The sequence below is a fragment of the Homarus americanus genome, unplaced genomic scaffold, assembly GCF_018991925.1.
Source record: "Homarus americanus isolate GMGI-L3 unplaced genomic scaffold, GMGI_Hamer_2.0 scaffold11150, whole genome shotgun sequence".
NCBI classification, from domain to species: domain Eukaryota; kingdom Metazoa; phylum Arthropoda; class Malacostraca; order Decapoda; family Nephropidae; genus Homarus; species Homarus americanus.
The window spans coordinates 3,279,436-3,304,273 of NW_024720555.1; the positions used below are offsets into that span (position 1 = coordinate 3,279,436).

The 24,838-nt window shown below is 39.9% G+C and overlaps 1 protein-coding gene across 1 annotated transcript in view; it reads left to right on the top strand.

Moving 5' to 3' along the window:
- The window catches only part of LOC121860635 (AH receptor-interacting protein-like), a 47,660-nt gene that overhangs the window by 17,787 nt on the left and 5,035 nt on the right, over positions 1–24,838 (top strand). Inside the window, exons 4-5 of the mRNA XM_042357902.1 lie at positions 6,059–6,245; positions 22,263–22,405. Of these exons, the coding sequence (XP_042213836.1) occupies positions 6,059–6,245; positions 22,263–22,405 (330 nt within the window). The remainder of the gene's footprint in view (positions 1–6,058; positions 6,246–22,262; positions 22,406–24,838) is intronic.

A 24,838-nucleotide genomic window follows, 5' to 3' on the forward strand; every position in this document is an offset into this window, starting at 1 on the left:
AATAGTAGTTTTTTGAAACGTGATGTATTTCAATGTAAAACAGGATAAAATGTTACTAAAAACAAAGACTTTACCTAACCTTCTGATGTTCAAGAGATGTTATTCGTTTTTAATAGTCGGTGTTAAAATACTGTTATATTACAATGATATTCTATTCATACTGTGCTCTATATACTACAATCAAGAAATGTAATATTTTTTGAAATTACGATTACATGGAAAGGGATAAAATTGTGATAAACAATGACTTTGAATATAATGCAATATTAACCCTAAATCAGGTTACGGACAATCGCTAGAACTGACACCTATATATATATATATATATATATATATATATATATATATATATATATATATATATATATATATAATTATATATATATATATATATATATATATATATATATATATATATATATATATATATATATATATTATATATATTTATATATATATATATATATATATATATATATATATATATATATATATATATATATATATATATATATATATATATATATATTAATAGGTGTTAACCTGTCTTCGCGAGTAGCATTCGCTCAAGTAGGATTAATCCGCCCAGGCCCCAACACAACCACTTAACACTGAAAAATTCTGTGGAAAAATGTAAAAAATACGGCATTTATCTTACCTTAAAGTTGTCTCAGCATGCAGGACAGGAGGCAGAGGGGAGGTGGGAGGAGGGGGGAGGAGAGAATTATTGGAGAAGAGGTGAAGGAGAGTGAGCCATCCTTCCTAGCCTCTTTTGGTGACTGTCTCATTATAGCACTTTGTCTGTATATGTTCTTTGTTATCTTTGTAAAGAAGGTATCCAGGATTGGCTGTTTCAACCTGATTTCTGGACCTTCCAAAGTAGCGTTCATAACATTGTCATTGAACACACTGGATATTCTTGCACAGAACCAACATCGTGGTTGAGATAATCCTCAGCAAGCTTGACAGCTTGCTCCAGCAAAAGAAACGATCCTGAGATCTTTTGCTGGAATGATGCTGCTTTTCCTCCTGTCCTCATCCTCCCTGACTCAGAAGTTAAGCTCCGGCCATGTCTGTTTTCTCTTTGTGAAGCTCAAGCAGCTCCTCAGTGACAATTCTTACTGTGCTCTTCCACCAACTCAACATCATCATCATCCACTTCCAGGCCCATATGGCCTGCCCAGAGCCAATTTCATGAACAACAGCCTATTCTCGAAGCCTTCAAAGCCCTTTTGAAGGACACATTCAGGCCACAATGGCCTCTAAGCAGTAACAAGACACTCATAGTAATCCTCTTCCAGGCTGAGGTAATTAAAATACAAAGACTAAGAGGTTGAAGTGACTCTTTCCAAAATTCTTCTGCTTAACATCACTGGAAGAAGTGGACGAAAACATTTTTCAAAACAGTGCCTTTTGTGTACAGCTTAAAGTTAGTGAAATACCTGTTGATCCATGGGCTGATGAGAGCTGTGTTGGGTGCGTTATGCACAGTACAGTTGAACTCCCTCTGGCAATTCAACCATCAAATTAGGAGGTGGGCTGGCATTGTCCATCACCAACAAAGCTTTTAGTGGGAAGACTTCCTGAGGCCTCAACACTGTGCAAAGGGTCCAAAACACTCAATCACCCACTCAGAGAATAAATTTTGTCACCCAGTTTTGGGTTTGACCGCCACATAACACCAAGGCGGTCTTCCTAGTGTTTTTTAAAGCCTGGGGTTTTTCTATGGTACACAAGGAGTGGCTTTATTTTGCAGTCACCAGAAGCATTAGCACAAAAGAAGGAGGGTGTTTGTTCATTGGCTTGGTACAGGACAGAAGCCTTGGTAATGGCGTACGGGCGAGGCATTTTTCCAAAATAGTCCAGTTTCATCACAGTTGAATACCTGCTGAAACAAAGCCTCCTCTTTAATAATATTCAAAAAATGTCATGGTTTTCCTTAGCTGGCTTCCTTATCGGCACTAGCAGCATCACCCATGTCTCACACAACACTATGTATTTTATTTCTCCTTCTGAAACCAGTAAACCACCCCTTGGCACTATGTTACCTGGCACATCACTATCACTTCGTACTGGAGTATTGGCTTAAGGTCCTCAAACAATTGTCTGGCCACAATTATAGCTTCACTAATGCTAATACCCGCTATTTTCTTTCTTCCTTTATCCGCTCATGAGTAAATTTTCCATCTCCTCAATCACATTACACCTTGCTTTGCTAAGTCTAGAGATTCCCTTAGCCACTTTAATTGCTTTTCAACTCCTCTTTTTATTCTTAAAATCGTACATATAGCCCATTTAGCCATCCCATACTCATCACTAAGTTTTGCAATGCTTGTTCCATCCACGCTTTTTATGATTTCTTTAGTTTCAAGAGTTATGAGCTTTCACTGCTTTTGGAACGATTCATTGTCACAATTGTGGCCAATTTGTATAACAAAATATTTATACAAATAACTTCTTATTTCCACATCAAAAGAGTCAAAAATTTCAACAATAACAGTGGTGCACTGGCTACACAATGAGACAAAGATGGCGCCTGGACGCTTTGGTTGTGGGTCGCGTACAACAATATTCATGCGCTGGTAAGTAAATAGTCCGTGCATTCATCCGTCAAGCAGAGAGTTGTCGCTATGTAAGTGTTTCAATTTGCGTAAAACTGCTTCGTTATAGGAATATACCGAAAATCCGTTTCGTTATAAATATACCCACTGTATATATATATATATATATATATATATATATATATATATATATATATATATATATATATATATATATATATATATATATATATATATATATATATATATATATATATATATATATATATATATATATATATATATATATATATATATATATATATATATATATATATATATATATATATATATATATATATATATATATATATATATATATATATATATATATATATATATATATATATATATATATATATATACAGTATTACCTCAGCTTAACGCTAGCTTTTCACTTAACGCTGCGATATACGGTATTTGTTGAACTTTTCACTTAACGCGTTTTTCTGTCATATACGCGGTGAGTGTCCAGTTTTGAGAGCTATTTTTAGATTCGCGACCAATTTCCACCCGCCACCCCGCCTGACTGCTCAGGCTCATAAAATTAAGGCCAGTCTGGTTTGAAATAGAATATAATTTACATTAAGGAATTTCTTATAATTTGGTGATCATTTTGAATATAAACAACAATAGATTTTATTAAACATACAATTTTTAGATAAAATTGTTCTCTAGGTAATTATGTTATCTTTTGTCCAAAAATATACATTACTTGAGGATTCAAAAATATTCCTGGTCTTTACAAGGAATCCAAGCATGTCAATTTATATTATCCTAACTTTTAGTTTGAGGTATTATTTATTAAAATTTAGTGGTTATCCCACACACTCCTTGGGACGGCAGGGGGTGGGGGGTGGGGGAGGAGGACCGAATCAATCGACCATCTGTTACTCCTGTGAAGAATTATTTTTTTTTATTAATTGGAATTTTAAACATGTTGGTTTCAGATAAAATTGTTGAGGTAATTATGTTATCTTTGTCCAAAATATATGACATTTATATTCAAAATATTCCTGGTCTTACAAGAATCCAGCAATGTCAATTATATTATCCTAACTTTAATCTGAGGTATTATTTAATACTAAATGTTAAAACTCTTGAATGGAGGATTGGTGGGGGGTGGGGAGGGTTGGGATGACCATGGTTGAAGAGGGGAGGCAAGGTGGGGTACCGGTACTTTGATTGATAGATAGTGTCATATTTTTTTTTTATTATATTTCTTTTATCATTTGATACAAATTTTAGATGCAAAGTTTATTCTGAGGTTATGTTATCTTTTAGAAAAATATGTTCTTATTCTGTTCATGAATCCAGCAATGTCAATTATATTATCTTTTGTTTGAGGAATTATTTATTTTTTGTTTTCAGAGGGAATTTCCCAGTTGTTACCATCCTCATGTTCTTGCTACCATTTGCTGGACCCTCTGTTCAATTGATCACAATATATATATATATATATATATATATATATATATATATATATATATATATATATATATATATATATATATATATATATATATATATATATATATATATATATATATATATATATATATATATATATATATATATATATATATACAGTTGTACCCCACTTAACGCGGTCAATAGAACCCAGAGGGTCCCATGTTAAGTGAAATCCGCGTTAAGTGAACAACAGAACATATGGGATTAATTCCAATAGAAACCGGCCCGACCCCCAAACTCCACTTTTTGAAGGCACATACCTATGTTGTAGTAAAAATAACATCTTAATTTTATGATGGTACATGCACACAATTAATACTTAAGAGAAATAGAGAAATACAGTCGCCAAGTTAATGTCCATTCAAATAATGGACTCAACTCCCTCCCCCTCTTCTCACACTACACTGCTGGCTCTTCCCTCAGAGAAATTTTTGGGGGAAAACCACTAAATTTTAATAAATAATACCTCAAACTAAAGTTAGGATAATACAATTGACATTGCTGGATTCCTTGTAAGACCAGGAATATTTTGAATATAAATGTCATATATTTTGCACAAAAGATAACATAGTTACCTAGAGAAAAATTTTTATCTAAAATTTGTATGTTTAATGCAAAATATATGATGTTTATATTCAAAATGATCACCAAATTATAAGAATTCCAGCAATGTAAATTATATTCTGACCGGGTAATTTGTATGAATTTTATGAGCTAAAACAAATATCTTCAGTTAATAAAAAAAATAATAATTCTTCACGGGGTAACAGATGGTCGGTCGGTCCCTCCCTCCCCCCCACCCCCCACCAACCGTCCCAAGGAGATGTGTGGGATAACCACTAAATTTTAATAAATAATACCTCAAACTAAAGTTAGGATAATATAATTGACATTGCTGGATTCCTTGTAAGACCAGGAATATTTTGAATATAAATGTCATATATTTTGCACAAAAGATAACATAGTTACTCTGAGAAAATTTTTTATCTAAAATTTGTATGTCTAATGCAAAATATATGATGTTTATATTCAAAATGATCACCAAATTATAAGAATTCCAGCAATGTAAATTATATTCTGGCCGGGTAATTTGTATGAATTTTATGAGCTAAAACAGGCAGTCAGGCAGGGTGGCGGGTGGGGCAAATCTAAAAATAGCGTCTCGAGCCGGACACTCACCGCGTATATGTGGAAAAAATCCGTGTTAAGTGAAAGTTCAGCTCTGGCGAGGCACCGCGTATATGATAAAACGCGTTAAGTGAAACCGCGTTAGGCGGGGTAATACTGTATATATATATATATAAAATCAACGACCTCACCAGCCAGGAATCGAACCCTCGACCTACTGGGTGGGACTAGGGAACGCTACCGACCAACCCACAAGGACACTAAAAGCAGTCCTAGACTCTGTTATATTTCACACAAAGCCTGTTCATCGAGCTAATGGCGCTGTGAACCTCATTGGGAACCGCCTGTGCCTCGTATGTGGTGTCAGTAGAATTTTACCAAATCCAGCTGGTCGAGGGTTCGATTCCTGGCTGGTGAGGTCGTTGATTATATGTTCAAAGTCCGCGTGTTATATGGACTAAAAATTAAGTATATGTATGGGACCTCGTGTTTCATACCAGTTGGATATTTATATATATTTCATTAGCCCAATAAAGCAAGTGGACTTCTACATACAATCAACACCTCAACCCGCCAGGATTCGAACCCACGGCCCACGAGCCCATGACTGTGACCGGGGAATGCTACCTACTGGACCACCAGGATACTAAAAGCAGTCCTAGACTCTGCTATATTTCACACAAAGCCTGTTCAACGAGCTATTCGCGGATTTGGCGATTTTCGGCTATTTTGAGAACCTAACCCCCGCGAATTTGGGGGCCCCCTGTACATATATATATATAGTTGAGCTCCATTGCATTTACTCTTACATCATTTAATATTACATGTATTTATCACTCTTACTTCTGTCTCTTCAGAGTTAGTAAAGGTGGCAGGGGCAGGCTCATATGAAAAGGAGTTTTGGGCAATGACTGAGAATGAGCGAATTGAGAGTATTCCAGCCTTAAAGGAACAGGGTAATGCCTTTTATAAGGCTGGGGACCATGAAGCTGCCAGTAAGAAATATTCTGAAGCTCTCGGCAGACTGGAACAGCTCATGTTAAGGTACTACAGCCTGTTTTTTTTTTTTCAGTGACTTAATGAAAAAGATGCCTGCTTCACCTTCTGTTAATGACTCTGGAATTATATTAAATGTGCAGTACAGTAATTATGAGTCCATTGCCTACACACCACACCTTGGAAATCTGACATTGTTAGTACCAAGAGCATATAAAAAATAAGAATATTCATGCTTTAGAACAAGGTTAATCCATTATGCCCCACCTCTCTTGAACACCAACAAGTATTTGTGTTTAAGTTCCCAAGGTAAATGTTTTGTAATTCACCAGTGATGTTCTTATGAAAGAAAGTAAATATGACCAATATAAAAAGAGGACTTTTTTGGTGTGTGTTTGTATGTGTGTGTAGGCAGTCAGGTAGGAGTGGGTATGTGCATGCATGTGTGTAATAATTATTGGTATATTGAAAGACATGACAGCCAAGATGCTGAAAATATGCAATCAACTGCAATAATAAAAGTTGCATGTGGTGATATAGTGGAGTGGGTTGCTTAATTAACAAAAGCTTTATGTACAAAAAGGAAATTACTGTAATATGAAGAGAATATACGAGTTAGGTATGGACCTGGTAGGGAGCTGGTCTTGTAAACTGCCTTGTGAATTCTCAAGTGGCGCCAACCAGCTCCATCCCACGGTACAGCAAGGTTTCACATATAGCACTGGTCGCTCCCGCTGGCTGGTAACACTGTGCACAGATTTCACACTCAACACATGATTTTGGTAGGTCTTCCTTGCTCACACAAGGTGTTGGAGAGTTTGTGTTTCTCATTTAGTATAGTTTGGATTCCTCATTTCTCACCTGGCATAGCTGGGAGTCTTGCTTTCTCATTCAATATTGATGGGGAGTCTTGGTCATGGATGTGGGGTCTAGGATCTGGCTGGTGAGGTTACTGAACACTGACTCAATAGTACAGTAATTTCCACTGTCCAGCTTGATTCCAAAATGTTTTAGTTAAAATCGTCACTTTTATATATAAACTAGCAGAAACGCCGCCCTCCGGGTGGCTCATTCGCTAGGCCACGGTAGACGCCACCCTTTGGGAGGCTCCACATTGTCTCACTGTTCAGTCCCCAAAACTTCTTCTTCCATCAATAGTTCATTAACGGTGTATGTAAATTCCACCATGTTTTTTACTACAATGGAACAGCAAAATATATTTATTTTGCATTAAACTGTTATTATTTTATTGTCTAATCATCACTACATATAACACCACCCATCATCACTACATCTAACATCATCCATCATCACTACATATAACACCAGACAGACTTCTTTGTTTTACAGTATACAGTAATACCCCGCTTTACGCGGTTCTCGTTTACGCGTTTCTACATTTACGCGGTACCCCGCCAGAACCGGAATTCCCACTTTACGCAGTGCATCTACTCGTATACGCAGAGAGCGGCTGGCGGTCTTCTCGCGCCACACCATTTTTGGATGCAAACCTCCCGCCATCTCCCGCCATCCCGCCATGTTGGGTAAACGGCGCGAGTAGGTTGCGCAGTGTATGTCTTTGTTGCGTTATCGGTGACGTCATATGACGTATCGGACTGTGATTGGGCCATGCATCCTTACCTCCCTCCCCGTTAGCTGTGATTGGTTTAATGTAATATGACGTGCTCTGCCGCAGGAGGGATGAAGCCGCTTGACCTAGCCGCGTCAGTTACACCCCTCCTGGCCACACCTTGTATATCGGTATCTATTGTTCTATAAGAATGGCTGCCACCGGACCACCACCACTACAGAAAAACCTTGCATTACCTGGACCCAGCCGCCCTGAGCCAAAGAAGATACAACGTGCCCTAAGCTACGATGTGAAGTACAAGATTACTCAAGAGTTGGAGAAAGGAACAAGACAAGTTGATTTGGCGTGCCAGCATGGCATGAACGAATCTACGATCCGGACGATAAAGAAGGATGCAGCCAAGATAATAGAACACATGAACATCACAAAGTTTGCAGGTGCTTCAATGATCAAGTATTGCCAGAACAAGTTGCTTATTAAGACGTTGAATTTACTTGTGAGCTACTTGATTCGTCAGGCAAGACGGAACATGGCGGTCGACACGCGGTCAGTTCAGGAGTACGCACGTGAACTGTACGCAGCAGTGTCACGTAAGATGGGAATTGCAGAGCCCAAACCCTTCAATGCTTCCTCTGGGTGGCTGCACAGGTTTAAGAAGAGGAACAAGATCACCAACATTAACATTGGTGGTGAAGAAGCGAGTGCTGACCGTGTTGCGGCTAGGGATTTTCCTCCATTCTTATGTGAGATTATGGAGGAAGGACAGTACACCGACGACCAGGTGTTCAACATGGACGAATCCGGTTCTGTTTTGGAAAAAGCTACCTTCCAAGACCTTCGTTGTCAAGTCTGCCAGCAAGTGTCGGGACCGGAAGTTGCAGAACGAGCGCATCACCGTCCTCTTTACCACCAATACCTCCGGTTCCTGTAAACTCAAGTTATCGGTGATTCACACAGCTCGCAAGCCACACGCCTACAAGAACATGGACATGACCAAGCTAAATGTCCACTGGCTGACCGCACGTAAGGCGTAGATGTTCTCTACTCTTTCCCTCCCCTGGTTTGATGACTGTTTCGTTCCCGACGTGAAGAAATTCTGTGAGCAACAGAATGTTCCATTCAAGATTTTGTTGCTCCTTGACAAAACACCAGGACACTCGCCCCTACTGTTGGATCGTCACCCTAACGTAAAAGTGGTCTTCCTTCCTCCCAACACTACGTCATTAATCCAGCCCATGGACCAAGAATTAATCTGCAATGTGAAAGCTGCATACTCTGCAAAGAAGTTTAAGCTCCTGAACGACTGTACCAACACCAAGGATGAGTTGCGTAACCTGGGTGACACCGATAGCAAGAGCGACGAGGACGAGGAACAACAGTTGGCAGAGCAAGAAGTTCTCATCAAACACTTTTGGAGGAAATTTAATGTCAAGAAAGCTGTGGACTTCTTGGTGGAGGCATGGGATCAGCTGTCTGTAGCAACGGTTCTTCATGCATGGAGACGTGTGTTGCAAGGTATCCCAGGTGGGAGGCAGAGTTAACCTGTGACTGGTGAGGTTCAGACTGTTGCAGTAGCAGTGGACCTTGCCAGAGAAGCTGCGCAGAGTGTTACAGCTGCAGGCTTCTCCGAGACCACCAACGAAGACATCCTGGAGGTGATCAGGGATCCTGAGGTGACTGCCGACGAGATGTTAGAAGACGATCACGTCAGTGAAGAGGCAGGTGGTGCGTCATCCAGAGAAGAACACAAGTTAACGCATGGTAATGTTAGGGGTGCCATCGAGTGTGCAGAGAAACTCAAGCTCCTCCTTTGCGACGACCCTGACGATAACCGGTATGAAGTCTTCACTACCCAGCTGTTGCTGACTATGGAGCCGTACATCAAGGTGTATCATGACAACATCAACACTAGCCGTCAACAAAGCATAACCGAGTTCTTCGCCCACAACCCACCACAGCCAGCCCAAGCCAGTGATAGTGACAGACAGTGATGGTGACTTTGAGGGATTTGTCAGGGAGGCCCTGACAAATGTGGATGACAGTGATGGTGACTCACCTGAGGGCCAGTAGTCTGCCCTCTGCCTTGGAACCCGCCACCATTCCCGTACGCCGACCCATCTCTTCTACTAACGTAAGTGTTAAACCGACCTTGATTTTTCCTAACATAACCTAACCTTACATGAGTGTTAAACCTTGATTTTTCCTAATATAAGCTAACCTTAGGTAAGTGTTAAACCTTGATTTTTTTAAACATAACCTAACCTTACGTAAGTGTTAAACCTTGATTTTTTCTAACCTAACCTGACATAAGTGTTAAACCTTGATTTTTCTTATACCTGGTTAAGTATATTATTCTCTTATTGATATTTCTCTTCTATATTACATGTGTGTGCATACTATCATAAAGTTAAGATGTTATTTTTACTAAAACGTATGTACTGTGTCGGGAAAAAGTGGAGTTTGGGGGTCGGCCCAGTCTCTATTTCAATTAATCCCATATGTTCTGTTGTTCCATTTATGCGTTTCCCGTTTTATGCGGGCCTCTGCTGGTTCAATTGACTGCGTAGGGCAGGGTATTACTGTATAGAAAGATTGTGGGTTGATCACCAATCTTTGCACTGTATTATTAGTGGGAAGGTGTTACTATATCCTGGTAGGGAGGAGTTGAGGGAAGGAGGAATAGTCAATAGGTGGTGACAGCAGTGCCAAGAACTTTTTATCCCCTGAGACTGTGGCTCTGCTTAAGTGTAAGGGTGGGTGCATGTGTGTGTATGCTTTCTTGAATTAAACTGGGTTCTGTATTCAGAGGTGTAATAATGCAGAGCATCTATCTTCTAGTGTCCAAGGGGCACTGGTACTTGGTGATTTGTTAATGTGTCTGTCCTGAGTTTGGGAGTTTCTTCCTGAAGCAAAATTAAAATGAAGGGGAAAAGGTCCCTAATATTAAAAAAAAATCCACAGAAGCTCAAGGGAGCTTATGGTTCTTCTTTTCTTCTCAAGTACAAGAGGAAATACTTTGTATGTACTTTTTATTGCATTTTTAGCTGACAATACATTTACTATTGCCTATGTAAATAAGCAAGGCTCCGCAAGGCATTTTCCTTATGGATAGTTTTCAGAAAATGGGGTTTATTCTGTGAGTGCATTTTCATGCTATAGTTAATAATAATTTTGTTGAGATTTTCATCATTCACAAAAATGTAATGTCTTTAGGTAAGGTTTTACACTGAATGTATGATTGATAGAGGACAACTCCTTCTCTTGGATTCATTCTTAGGGTTTGAACCTGTGTCGGATATGTTTTGCTATGGCCAGTAATTGCAGACTACCACTTCAGTTATCTGTTTTGTTTATCCCTCAGGAAGGAACCTTTGGAAAACAAGCAGCATCCAAGTGTGTATAGTTCTTGCCTCTTGACCAAATAGTTGATTGTTCTTGGTTACTGATTAGAACACCCTTCAGAAGGCCCAGCTGAAGAATTAGTAGAGTACAGGTAGACATTGATTTACATAAGAGTTTCTCCCCTAAGAAACTAATCATAATTAAAAAATTTGTAAATTGAAGCAGACATTTCCATTAAATACACGTACCATTATAAATTGATAGTTATGTTCATATGGAAAAAAATAAATTCTCCAACATAATAAAATGACACTTAACATATTTTTATTATTTTTTTTAAGAAAAACAATAATTCCAATCAGTAATAATCATTATTGTACTGTACTTCACCATCATTGTGTGGTACAACATCAATGTCCAAACAGGGAGGTACTACCGCCTGGGAAGATATTGGAAGCATAATGTGCTCTCTAATGGTAGACCCTGCTGCTATATGGCATTATGAAAATTGTGACCAAGTCCCAGGTTGCTGATCTGTCTTTCTGCCTCATTTATACACAGTTGCAGGGTCTCAATTGTCTCTCTTACTATTGACAACACAACATATATAACCTTTCTCACTCTTGATTTGTTCTATTCATTCCATTCTTTTATTCTCCTATGATGTCAGTTGACAATAATGTTAAAGTGAGGCCGACCTGGTCATCATCGAACTACTGGGGCCTCAACTGACATCACTGCGGTTGCTGGAGGATCAGCTGTTTTCACACTTTATTTTTCCAACATTTGCGGCCTGAGATCCAATTTTTCTTCTGTGGAGCACCATCTATTAACCTCTTCCCCTGACCTCTTACTATTACCTGAACTTCAACTGACCAAAGCAGCTTCAGCCAAAGCTTTTCAAGTCTCCAACTACAACCTTTATACCTCTTCATTCTAAGGGAGGTGTACAGGTATGCACTTATTGCAACACACACGTACACCTATAGCTCGACTCAAGGATCTTGAATCTTCTCTTCATGATGTCATCTGGCTCAAAATATCTCTACCAACTATGACTATTTTTCTTTGTTTCCTATACTGTTCTCCTAACTCTACCAACTATTTGGAACTCTATGACTATCACACTTCTTGCCATGAGTTGTTGCTATCCACACACCCCAACACTGAGATCCTCCACCTATGGGATTTCAATGTACATCACAGAGAGTGGCTTGGCTCTGCAAGGGATGACCCAGGTGAAGCGGAGGCACTCTCTTTTTCCTTCCTCAATGATCTGGAACAAATAATTAAACACCATGCACGTACTCCAGAGCGACATGATCAACTTACAGTAAAGCGTCGATTTAAATCCATTCAATTTAAGATTATTGATTTAAAGCAACACCCACAATTAAGGACAATGTTTTAATTTAAAGCGAATCTTTCCTATTTTGCATGACTCAATCTGGCCCATCATATTTAAAATTTTGCGCCTAATGTTTTTCTGGGCACGCTACACTGTCCTAAGGGCAAAGCTATACTGTACAGTACATGTACTCAAAATAATGTACTAAATGATTACTAAAATTTTTGTCTAGTGCAAACTATAGCATGTTTATATTGAAATTAATCACTACAGTAGCTTATAAGAATTCCAGCAATGTAAATTATATTCTCCCTGGTCACTTCTGTGACATTTTATAAGCAAAAAAACATAAACTCAATCTAAAGGACATAAATAAACAAATAAATACTTCACTAGACCTTCGGCGCCAACTGTCAAACATGTCACTATCACCCCCCCCCCCTCTTCCCAGCCAGGGTTTGGTGTTTTAGGCTTAAAGTTTTTATCTTACATAATGTCACAGTCTAAAGTTAGGAGAATATAATTTGTAGTGCTGGAATCCTTGCAAGACAGGGAATAATTTGAATATAAACGTCATATATTTTGCACAAGAGATATTTATTTTAGCCCTTCTTCGTAGGGCCAAGTGGAATTTTATAAAAAGAAAGACCGCTGACCTGACTAATGCTTCTTCTAGTAAATCACTCTGGTCCTTAACCAAAAACATCTGTAATAACTTCTGCACTCCCTTTTTTCCATCTCTCTTCCGACCCGATAACTCTATAGCCAATTCTCTTTGGCACCTTTTTCTCCTCTAAACTCCACCTTAGACGATTCCAACTCCATCCCTCATACTTCTGCTCTTCCTACTGAACCTATGCATTTTTCTATACAGTGGTCCCTCGGTTAATGAACGGTTCGATTAACGAAATTTCGGTTAACGAATTAGCCCCCATAAAGATTTTCAGTTCGATTAACAAACAAAACTTCGATTAATGAAATCCTTACTACAACACTTTTTGTTGTGCGCATTAGCTGATCGGCTAGTCCGCCGATACAGTCATTGGTTCTATGTTTACATTTGTTTCCAGTGAAGTAAATATCATGAAAGTAGGTCTCTTGAATATTTTTCATTTTTTATATTACAATTATTGGTCATTCTGAAACTTAGTTAACATATTGATAATATAGACAGTACAGGGAATAGTTTTTGTGTGCCCATCAGCTGATTGAATCACCCAACAACCCTTCTCAGTTTAACTTTGTTTACAGTGGAGTGAACATCAGTTTTGTTGGTCTCTTGAATATTTTTGCATTTTTACATTAAAATTATTGGTAATTCTGAAATTTAGTTAACATATTGATAATATACAGTGCAGAAATTATTATGAAACATGAAGAGGGCATTAGAACCAATGCACTCTGTAAAGAATATGGCATGCCATCATCGATTGCCTCTACAATCAGCTGTTTGATATGTAAACAAAGCTGCCGGTAATACAACATACACTGTAAAGGCGGCGATTCCTTAAACTGCCACCCTTATCTTACTCATACTTCAACTGTTCTTGTACTTCACTCAATTGTTCCTTCTACTTACATTACCTCAGTTCTTTTTGGTAGCATGGCGAGGGCCGGCACGTGGGTATAGTAATTCTGATATCAAGTCACTTGGACGGAAATAAAGGTGAAAACTGTGGGGAAAATTGAACACTCCTAAAATACTCAAAGAACAGGTTTATTAATATGAAATATAAAGGGAAAAAGATATCATTAACATACCACTCCAAGGTGCAACTCCTCGGCTTACTCCACTGCAATTACTCAGATCCTGTACTCTTATTACACATAACCTTACTGGTGTTACATTACAGTACATAGTTACATGACAACTCCTGGCTTCTCTTAACTGCCAATCCAAGTGGGTACTTACTTCACCCACATTACTGGTGATACAATTCATTGCATACATGACAACTTACAGATGATACTCCACTCACAACACACAACATGTTATTACTGACCAACTCTTACATGGGTCCACTACCCAACATGGGATAATTATTTCCAATTAAGTATCCTCAACCAACTACAACGGACACTGTGGACCGTAACTGCCAGGAATGCTCCAGGGTAGAACACTCAACAAATGACGACCGTTGTTGTGATCGGTGGAAGCCAGACACCTAGCGAGTCTGGGGTCTAGCTCCACGAGGCAGTGAACAGATTAATGACAAGGATTTCGGATAAGGGATTGTCAACCTGTATTTAATGTTTTGTTAATTATATTACTGGTATACAGTACTTTGTATGTACTTTTTCTGTGAGTTGGAACCAATTACACAATATCCCATTGAAATAATAGATTCGGTGAATTAAATTTTCGGTTAACGAATGACTCTGTGGAACGAATTGTGTTAGTTGACCGAGGGACCACTGTATTCTCCAATTGTAGGGTTGCTTGTGTGTTATCCAGGTTGGATGTGAGTAAGGCACATGGACCGGACGGAATACCCCCTCATGTTCTGAGGGAGTGTGCTGAAATTTTAGCCCCTGTGCTTGCTCGCCTCTTTTATCTTTGACTCAAAACCCAAACTTTTCCTTCTTCTTGGAAGCATGCCTCGGTTCAGCCCATCCTGAAGAAGGGTGACCATTTCAATCCCTCTAACCATCACCCCATTGCCCTAACTTCATCCTTCTCTAAGATTTTCGAAACTATCTTAAAATTTTGGAAACTATCTTAAACTCTCATATTCTCTGTCACATATTCTCTGTCACCTTGAACGCCTTTCTCTTTTGTCGGGTCACCAGTATGGCTTTCGTCAGGCAAGATATACTGGTGATCTGCTCTCCTACTGCACCATCTTTGGTCATCCTCTCTTAGGGATTATGGGGAAACTTTCGTCGTGGCCATCGACATCTCCAAAGCATTTGACAGGGTATGGCACAAGTCTCTGGTTTCTGAACTTCCTTCTTATGGTTTCTCTCCCCTGTTCTCTAATTTCTAGCTTCCTTGAGAACTGATCCATGGCATTTGTTGTTGAGGGATCGATCTCTCGCTCTTTCTCTACCAATCGTGGTGTTCCATAGGGTTCTGTTCTTCACCTACTCTCTTCTTTCTTTTTTCAATGATTTACTTCACACTACGACTAATACTATACATTCTTTCATTGATGATTCTACTCTTCACTCTTCTTCACATTTTTCCCTTCCCCATAATTCTCAAACTAGGTCTGTTTCTGGAGCTGAAATCGTTTCATCTATCAATGCTGATCTGTGCAGCATCTCTGAATGGGGAGATAGAAACTTGGTTAAATTCATTAGTAATAAAACTCAGTATTTACCAATTGTACTTTCTAAATTAGATGATCTGCCACCAATCACATTTCAGGATGCAGTCATTATGCCAAATTCTAAAATAGATATGCAAGGTCTATTTCCTCTAATATGTCATGGAAGCCACACAGCCACAACATTTCTAAAGCCGCCTCCCGAAAGCTGGGAATGTTGTGTAGGTGCCGTAGTTACTTCACTACTGAGCAGTTGCTTCATGTTTATTAGGGATTCTACCTGGAGTACTGCTCCCATATCTGGGGTGGTTCTTCTGTCCAACTGTTAGATAGGGTGGAATCAAAGGCATTTTGTCATACTAACTCTCCTCCTTTAGTTTATAATCTTTCTTCCCTTTCTGTTCACTGCAATGTTGCTTCACTCTCTCTCTTTTCCAGTCACTTTAATGGGCAACTTTCGGTGGATTTGGCAAGTCCATGGGCTTGTAACACTCGTCTTGCCCGTGGTGCCCACCGTTTCTCTTTGGATGTTGTTCACACTAGAATACCCGTTATAGTACATCCTTCTTTCCTCACACAGCCAAACTGTGGAATGCTCTGCCTTCTGTGTTTCCATACTCATACAATCTGTCTCACTTCAAAAAGCTGGTTTTCCGGCATCTTTGTAGGTGTAGATTAACACAGTGCAGTGGTCCCTCGGTTAACAAACGGTTCGATTAAAGAAATTTTGGTTAACGAATTAGCTCCCATAAGGAGTTTCAGTTCGATTAACGAACAAAACTTTGATTAATGATATCCTTATGACAAACACGTTTTGTTGTGCACATCAGCTGATCGGCTAGTCCGCCAATACAGTGGTCCCTCAGTTAACGAGCACAATTCGTTCTAGAAGGTTGCTCGTTAACCAAAAACTCGTTAACCGAAACCATTGTTTCAATGGGTTTTTGGGTAATGGGTTCCAGCTCACCAAAAATTGCCTAACATCAACAAAAAAGGTAGTAAAGTACACTTACTTTGAGGTGTGTCTGTAGAAGGCTCCTGGATGATGGTGATGATGATGGGAATTAGAATGGGGGTGGAGGAGAAGGGAGAAGAGAAGGCATTGGGGTGAAAGAGAAGTCACCCCATGGCTCCATTTCATCCATAAAATTTTAGTTCTCTTGGTGTAATTCAAGACTATTTTCTTTAAATCAACACTGCATTGCATTATGTATTGCCTATATGTAAAATAAATTTCAAATTGACCAATAATTTGCTTGGAAACACAGAAAAGAAGCATTTAGTTGAAGAGAGTCTCAAGCAAGATGTTACCTCCACTGAAAAGACACAGAGACTGACGCCTGTATGGTGTGTTGACAGACTGTATGGTGCGCAAAAAACTAGCTTCCTATACTTCAATTATGTTCAATAATTGTTAAAATTACTAAAAAATTTAATATAAAACTTTAAAAATTATTGAATAGTATAAACTTCTTGATATTTACTAAAATAGTAAGGAATTTAAGCCCTAGAACCGATTACTGTATTGGCGGACTAATACTACAGCTGGTGGACCGCCAAATGTAAGCGAAAACATGTTGAGGTCGGCTTGTAAATAACTCATTAATCGAGGGATTGCTTGTTAACCGAAGTTAAGAATCTTATGGAAGATAACTCGTTAACCGAAATCTCGTTAACCGAGGCGCTCGTTAACCGAGGGATCACTGTACAGTAATCGGTTTTATGTTTACATTCGTTTCCAAATATCAAGAAGGTTGTGCCCTTTAATATTTTTGCAATTTTTATATTAAAATTATTAGTAATTTTAAAATTTAGTTAACATGTTGATAATATATGCAGTACAGGGAACTAGTTTTTTGTGCGCCCATCATCTGCTTGACTCACCCGCCAAAGCGTCTCTGTTTAACTTTGTTTGCAGTGGAGGAAACATCGTGTTTGTCGCTCTCTTGAATACAGAGTATTTTTACGTTTTTACATTAAAATTATTGGTCATTCTGAAATTTAGTTAACATATTGATAATATATATAGCACAGTGCAGTGTTGATTTAAATAAAATAATCTTTAATTACAGCTAGTGAACTTAAAATTTTATTGGTGAAATTACTGCAACAAGCATGGGTCCAACATTCTACATACACACCTCAAAGTAAGTGTACTGTACTGCATTTTGTTTATACTTTGTATGTACTTTTCTGTGAGTTGGAACCAATTACCCAATATCCCATTGAAATAATAGATTCGGTTAACGAACGACTCTGTGGAACGAATTGTGTTCATTAACTGAGGGACCACTGTATAACCTTTTTCTTCTCTATTTTCAATTTTTTTCTGTTCTTATTTTTTCGCCCCCAGGCCCCGTTGTGGAGCGTTTGACCTGTGCCCGGGTGGGCTTATTCAAATATATATATATATATATATATATATATATATATATATATATATATATATATATATATATATATATATATATATATATATATTTATATATATATGTATATATATATGTATATATATATATATATATATATATATATATATATATATATATATATATATATATATATATATATATATATATATATATATATATATATATATATATATATATATATATATATATATATATATATATATATATATATATATATATATATATATATATATATATATATATATATATATATATATATATATATATATATATATATATATATAATCAGGGGTAAAGATAACACTGTTTACTGCAGGACACTCCCTCATGTCTGGGTATACCTGTACCTAACTTTACAGCTGGGCAATTGGAAGGTAGTGGAAAACATTGCACCAATGACTTAGATAACCTCCCTCTTCCCTAAAGTTAGGGGCTTAGTCATCTGGAACTGAATTCAGAATGACAGATTGGCATGAAATCAAGAGGGTGGACAGTACAGTATGCCTTGGTGTGTGTATGTGTGCTGCTGATTGGGCAGAGTTGACTGGTATGATGGGGAGGGAAGAGTGAATAGTATATCCAGGTGGATTAACAACTCCATCATGACTGACTTTCTGGAGGAAAGAGTATTTTTCTGGGAACACATAACCTACAGAAAGCATCAATTTATTGTGATGGTTGCTTGGCTGTAGTGTAGGTTGGGGCTGCTTGGCTGTAGTGTAGGTTGAGGTTGCTTGGCTGTAGTGTAGGTTGAGGTTGCTTGGCTGTAGTGTAGGTTGAGGTTGCTTGGCTGTAGTGTAGGTTGAGGTTGCTTGGCTGTAGTGTAGGTTGAGGCTGCTTGGCTGTAGTGTAGGTTGAGGCTGCTTGGCTGTAGTGTAGGTTGAGGCTGCTTGGCTGTAGTGTTGAGGCTAGGGCCTTGGCTGTGTGTGGGTTGAGGCTGCTAGTGTGGGATGGGGAGCTACTGGGCTGTGAGGTGTGGGTTGAGGGTTGCTTGGCTGTGGTGTGGGTTGAGGCTGTGGCTGTAGTGTGGGTTGAGGCTACTGGGCTGTGTGTAGATTGGGGTTGCTTGGCTGTGTGGTTGAGGGTTGCTTGTGAGTGTAAGTTGAGGTTACATGGCTGTGTGTAGGTTGAGGGTTGCTTGGCTGTACTGTGTAGTGTGGAGTTGGGTTGCTTGGCTGTGAGTGTAGGTTGAGGCTGCATGGCTGTAGTGTGGGTTGAGGCTACTGGGCTGTGTGTAGATTGGGGTTGCTTGGCTGTAGTGTGGGTTGAGGCTGCTTGGCTGTGGTGTAGGTTGAGGCTGCTTGGCTGGAGTGTAGGTTGAGGGGTTACATGGCTGTAAGGTGTAGGTTGAGGCTGCTTGGCTGTAGTGTAGGTTGTGGTTGCTTGGCTGTAGTGTAGGTTGAGGCTGCTTGGCTGTAGTGTAGGTTGGGTTGCTTGGCTGTAGTGTAGGTTGAGGCTGCTTGGCTGTGTGTGGGTTGGGGGTTGCTGTGGTGTAGAGTTGAGGTTGCATGGCTGTAGTGTGGGTTTGGGTTTGGCTGTAGTGTGGTTGAGGCTGTGGCTGTAGTGTAGGTTGAGGGCTGCTTGGCTGTAGTGTAGGTTGAGCAGGCTGAGTGTAGGTTGAGGCTGCTTGGCTGTAGTGTAGTTGGGCTGTGAGTGTAGTTGAGGCTGCTTGGCTGTAGTGTAGGTTGAGGCTGTTGGCTGTAGTGTGGGTTTGGGTTGCTTGGCTGTAGTGTGGGTTGAGGCTGCTTGGCTGTAGTGTAGGTTGAGGCTGCTTGGCTGTAGTGTGGGTTGAGGCTGCTGGTTGTAGTGTAGATTGAGGTTGCTTGGCTGTGGTGTAGGTTGGGGTTGCTTGGCTGTGTGAGGTGTGGGGCGAGGCTGCTTGGCTGTGTGTAGGTTGAGGCTGCTGGGCTGTAGTGTAGTTGAGGGCTACTTGGCTGTAGTGTGGGTTGATGCTGCATGGCTGTAGTGTAGGTTGAGGTTGCTTGGCTGCAGTGTGGTTGAGGCTGTTGGCTGTAGTGTAGGTTGAGGTTGCTTGGCTGTAGTGTAGATTGAGGTTGCTTGGCTGTAGTGTAGGTTGAGGCTGCTTGGCTGTAGTGTATGTTGGGCTGCTTGGCTGTGAGTGTGGTTGAAGCTGCTTGGCTGTAGTGTGGGTTGAGGCTGCTTGGCTGGAGTGTGGGTTGAAGCTGCTTGGCTGTAGTGTAGGTAGGTTGTTGTGAGTGTAGGTTGAGGCTGCTTGGCTGTGTGTAGTGTGGGTTGAGGCTGCTTGGCTGTAGTGTAGGTTGAGGCTGCTTGGCTGTAGTGTGGGTGGGTTGCTTGGTTGTAGTGTAGAGTTGAGGCTGCTTGGCTGTGTAGTGTAGGTTGAGGCTGCTTGGCTGTAGTGTAGTTGTTGAAGGTTGAGGTGCTTGGCTGTAGTGTAGGTTGAGGTGCTTGAGGCTGCTTGGCTGGGCTGTAGCTGCTTGGCTGTGAGGTTGAGGGCTGCTGTGTGTAGGTTGAGGCTGCTTGGCTGTAGTGTAGCTGTGGGTTGAGGCTGCTTGGCTGTGGTGTGGGGTGAGGCTGTGGCTGGTGTGGGTGGGGCTGCTGGGCTGTAGTGTAGGGCTGCTGGGCTGTAGTGCTGCTGGCTGTAGTGGCTGCTTGGCTGTACTGCTTGGCTGTGAGTGTGAGGGTGGGGCTGCTGGGCTGTGGTGTGGAGGCTGAGGCTGCTTGGCTGTAGTGTGGGTTGAGGGCTGTAGCTGTAGTGTAGGGAGGCTGCTTGGCTGTGTATTTTGTGTTGGGCTGTGGTTGCTTGGCTGTAGTGTAGGCTGTTGGGCTGTAGTGTAGGGAGGAGGCTACTTGGCTGTGAGTGTGGGGTGAGGCTGGCTTGGCTGCTGGCTGTAGGTGGAGGCTGGCTGTGGCTGTGTGTGTAGGGTTGAGGCTGCGGGTGTAGGCTGCTTGGCTGTAGGCTACTTGGCTGTAGTGTGGGGTTGTTGGCTGTGGTGTGAGAGGCTACTTGGCTGTAGTGTAGGGTGAGGCTGCTTGGCTGTAGTGTAGGGAGGAGGCTGCTTGGGCTGTGTGAGTGTAGGGAGAGAGGCTGCTTGGCTGTGAGTGTGAGAGCTGCTGGGCTGTGAGTGTAGAGAGCTACTTGGCTAGGGTGAGGCTACTTGGCTGTGAGTGTGAGGCTGAAGGCAGAGTGTAGGCTGTGGCTGTAGTGTAGTGTTTGAGGCTGCTTGGCTGTGAGTGTAGGTTGAGGCTGCTGTGGCTGTTGCTGTGGCTGTAGAGGCTGCTTGGCTGTGAGGTTGAGGCTGGCTGTGGCTGGCTCGCTGTGGGCTTGGCTGTGAGGTGTGTGGCTGTAGTTGAGGCTGCTTGGCTGTGTGTGGGTTGAGGCTGCTTGGCTGTGTGTGTGGGTTGAGGCTGCTTGGCTGTAGTGTAGGTTGAGGCTGCTGGGCTGTGCTGTGGCTGTAGTGTAGGTTGAGGTTGCTTGGTTGTAGTTTAGGTTGAGGCTGCTTGGCTGTAGTGTGGGTTGAGGCTGCTGGGCTGTAGTGTAGGTTGAGGCTGCTGGCTGTAGTGTTTGAGGTTGTTGGCTGTAGGGTTGTGGCTGTAGTGTGGGGAGGTTGCTTGGCTGTAGTGTAGGTTGAGGCTGCTTGGCTGTAGTGTAGGTTGAGGCTGCTGGGCTGTAGTGTGGTTGAGGCTGCTTGGCTGTAGTGTGGGTTGAGGCTGCTTGGCTGAAGTGTAGGTTGAGGTTGTGGCTGTAGTGTGAGGTTGAGGGTTGCTTGGCTGTAGTGTAGGTTGAGGCTGCTTGGCTGAAGTGTAGGTTGAGGGTTGCTTGGCTGTAGTGTAGGTTGAGGCTGCTTGGCTGAAGTGTAGGTTGAGGGTTGCTTGGCTGAAGAGTAGGTTGAGGGTTGCTTGGCTGTAGTGTAGGTTGAGGGTTGCTTGGCTGTAGTGTAGGTTGAGGGTTGCTTGGCTGAAGTGTTTGCTATACCGAAAAAAGTGAATTCAGGATCAATCCTTTTATTTTTTTTAATTTTGACAGACTTTGTTTTAGCTATTTTTGTTAGTATGAAACTAAATTGTTTGTCATTTATACTGATAATGTTAAAACATCCACAGAGAAAAACCTGGTGATGAAGAATGGGTGAAACTTAATGAGATGAAAATGCCTCTTCTCCTGAACTTTTCTCAGTGTCAACTTTTACAAGGGGAATATTATTCTGTCATAGAGCACTGTACCACAGTGTTGGAGAAAGATCCAGGTACGTATATGTATCTGTGTACAGGTACTGTATCTTGTAAAACTTTGCTTGCTCTCTTAATGAGGTGATATTTAAAATTGTTGAGTGTATTTAGTCAAAATAATTGTTTTTGGTACTGTAGTAAGCAAAGATAGTTGTAGCAGTGCCCTAACAACCATAAAACATATTTGTTGATGTAGAATATATATATATTTTTTTTAAACTAATTTATGGAAATTTTGCCTAATACTGTTCTGTATATCTAATGTTTAATTTTTGAATGCTATCTACTTAAGAGCTTGGATTTAACACAAAGGTTGTTTACACCTGGCAGACTACTGCTGTATGTTGTTTGAGTGCTGTGTTATATTAATAAGCAATACAGTAGGCTCCTCTATAGTAGGTACTGTTCATAATACATACTCGATCAATTTTACGATGTTAAAAAATTAACACCATTCACTGCTATGCAATGGCTAAAGATCAGTTTTACAATGGTTGCTATCCAACTGCTTTCCCTGCATTGTCACTGATATGAAAAAGTGATGTGCAATAACTTGCAATATTCCGAGGTATGATGATGCAATCTTGGAATGGTATAACACGTGCAACCCTCGCATGATGTGTGGGTTCTTCTGCCTATCCCTGGTGACTCTTAGGCTAAGCAGTTGAACAGTGTCACATCGCCCAGAGGATATTTTGTGTGTGGAAGACGCTATTCTCTGTACATAAAATAATATGTACTCTACCAGTAAATGCGAGGAATAAATAATAGTAATACAGGGGAAGTAGTGATTAAAACAGTAAAAGAAAAAATATTGTTTCCATTTGGCAATCTTTTCACTCTCTGTGCTAGCTCCCACATTCATAATAAATGTTTATTCCCTTTATGTTTTTGACGTTATGATAATTATAAAAAAAAAATTACATTCTGTACGAACAGTTGTGTGTGCATGTAACAGAGAAAAAAAAATAATTGCATATATATACTTGACAATAGGAGTTGAAAAATAGCAATAACGCAGCTCACTGCTTGTCTGGAGGCTGAGATACTGTACTGACAGTGCACACTCCTCCTGCAATGCTATCCCAACCCTTTATGTTATTGACCTTATTAAAATTATTTCTTTTATTATTTTTGCACATTTTGTGTGAATGATTGCATATGCATGTAACAGTAAAAAAAATGAACAAAATTGCTTATGTTTACCCTGCTCTGTGATGAGTCCCACACACATAAGAAATGTTTATTCCTTTTATGTTTTTACCTTATGATAATTATTATTATTATTTTTTTTGCACTTTCTGTATGAAAGATCGTGTGTGCATGTAGCAAAGTTACATGCACACATACATATCATTGTTTTTATTTCTTTATTTTGTATAAATTTATTGATTTTGTGTCTATTTATAAATTATGTAATTTATTTATACATCTTTTAGTCATTATTGCAGGGAAAAAAAGAGATACAGTACTTTGGTCATATTATTAGGGATGAGAAAATAATAACAGAAATATTAATGGACAAAGTTGAGGGTGGGAGAGCCAGGGGAAGGGAGAGATGGGATGGATGAATGAAATTAAAAACGGGGTCCCCAGAGAGATACAGAATCTTTGATGATTGGTAAAAACAGGGAGAGGATGTTTAGAATGGAGGACTGTGGTTGCCATCCCTCAGACATGAGGACAGTACTCTGATTAATTGACAGTAGCAGGGTATAAAACTTGTTTGGGCTCTTCAGGGACTCATTGACAGACCTGTTTTTCTCCATAAGTCATTAATATTGATATATGATCTATAACTTATCGATGGCTTTTTGAAGACCCGAACCCCAGCTTATAATGGTCATTACCTGTAATAATGTTTGGGTTATGAGAAGATATTAAGATACAGTACAGTAAAACCTCTACACACTGGGCTTGAATATACTGAAATTTGCTTTTTTTGGACTATCTGAATTGCTAAGAACCGCCCCTTAATTCACCAGAAATATTTGTAAAAAAGTCTGGAAAGTCCAGGATCATTCTGGAAGGTTTGTGTGTTTGTATGTGGACTTAAATGTCTGTAGTTGGGTGTTGTGTGGCATGTGTCTCAGTCTGAGTCCTGCCTTCATATCAGTGTGCCACACTTCGCTACTTACACTAATTTACATGAACTTTTTATGTAGAGTATGTATTGTCTTTAACGGAGGTACTTGGGGGTTTTAAGAAATGGGTTAACCTTAAAAAAAGATTCTTATGAAAAGAACAACGCTTGTTACCTGAATAATGGACAGTGGTTTAATCAGATTTGCTGTGGGGGAGAACCGAACTTTACTGCATTCACCAGGTCTATTTATTGATTCATTATTATATTCTCGAATGATCAGGCTCTTATGATGTATGATTCAGATAAAGTAGAACGTCGATATAACACGAGACAAAGTTCCAAGAAAGGTCGCTTTAAACCGAAT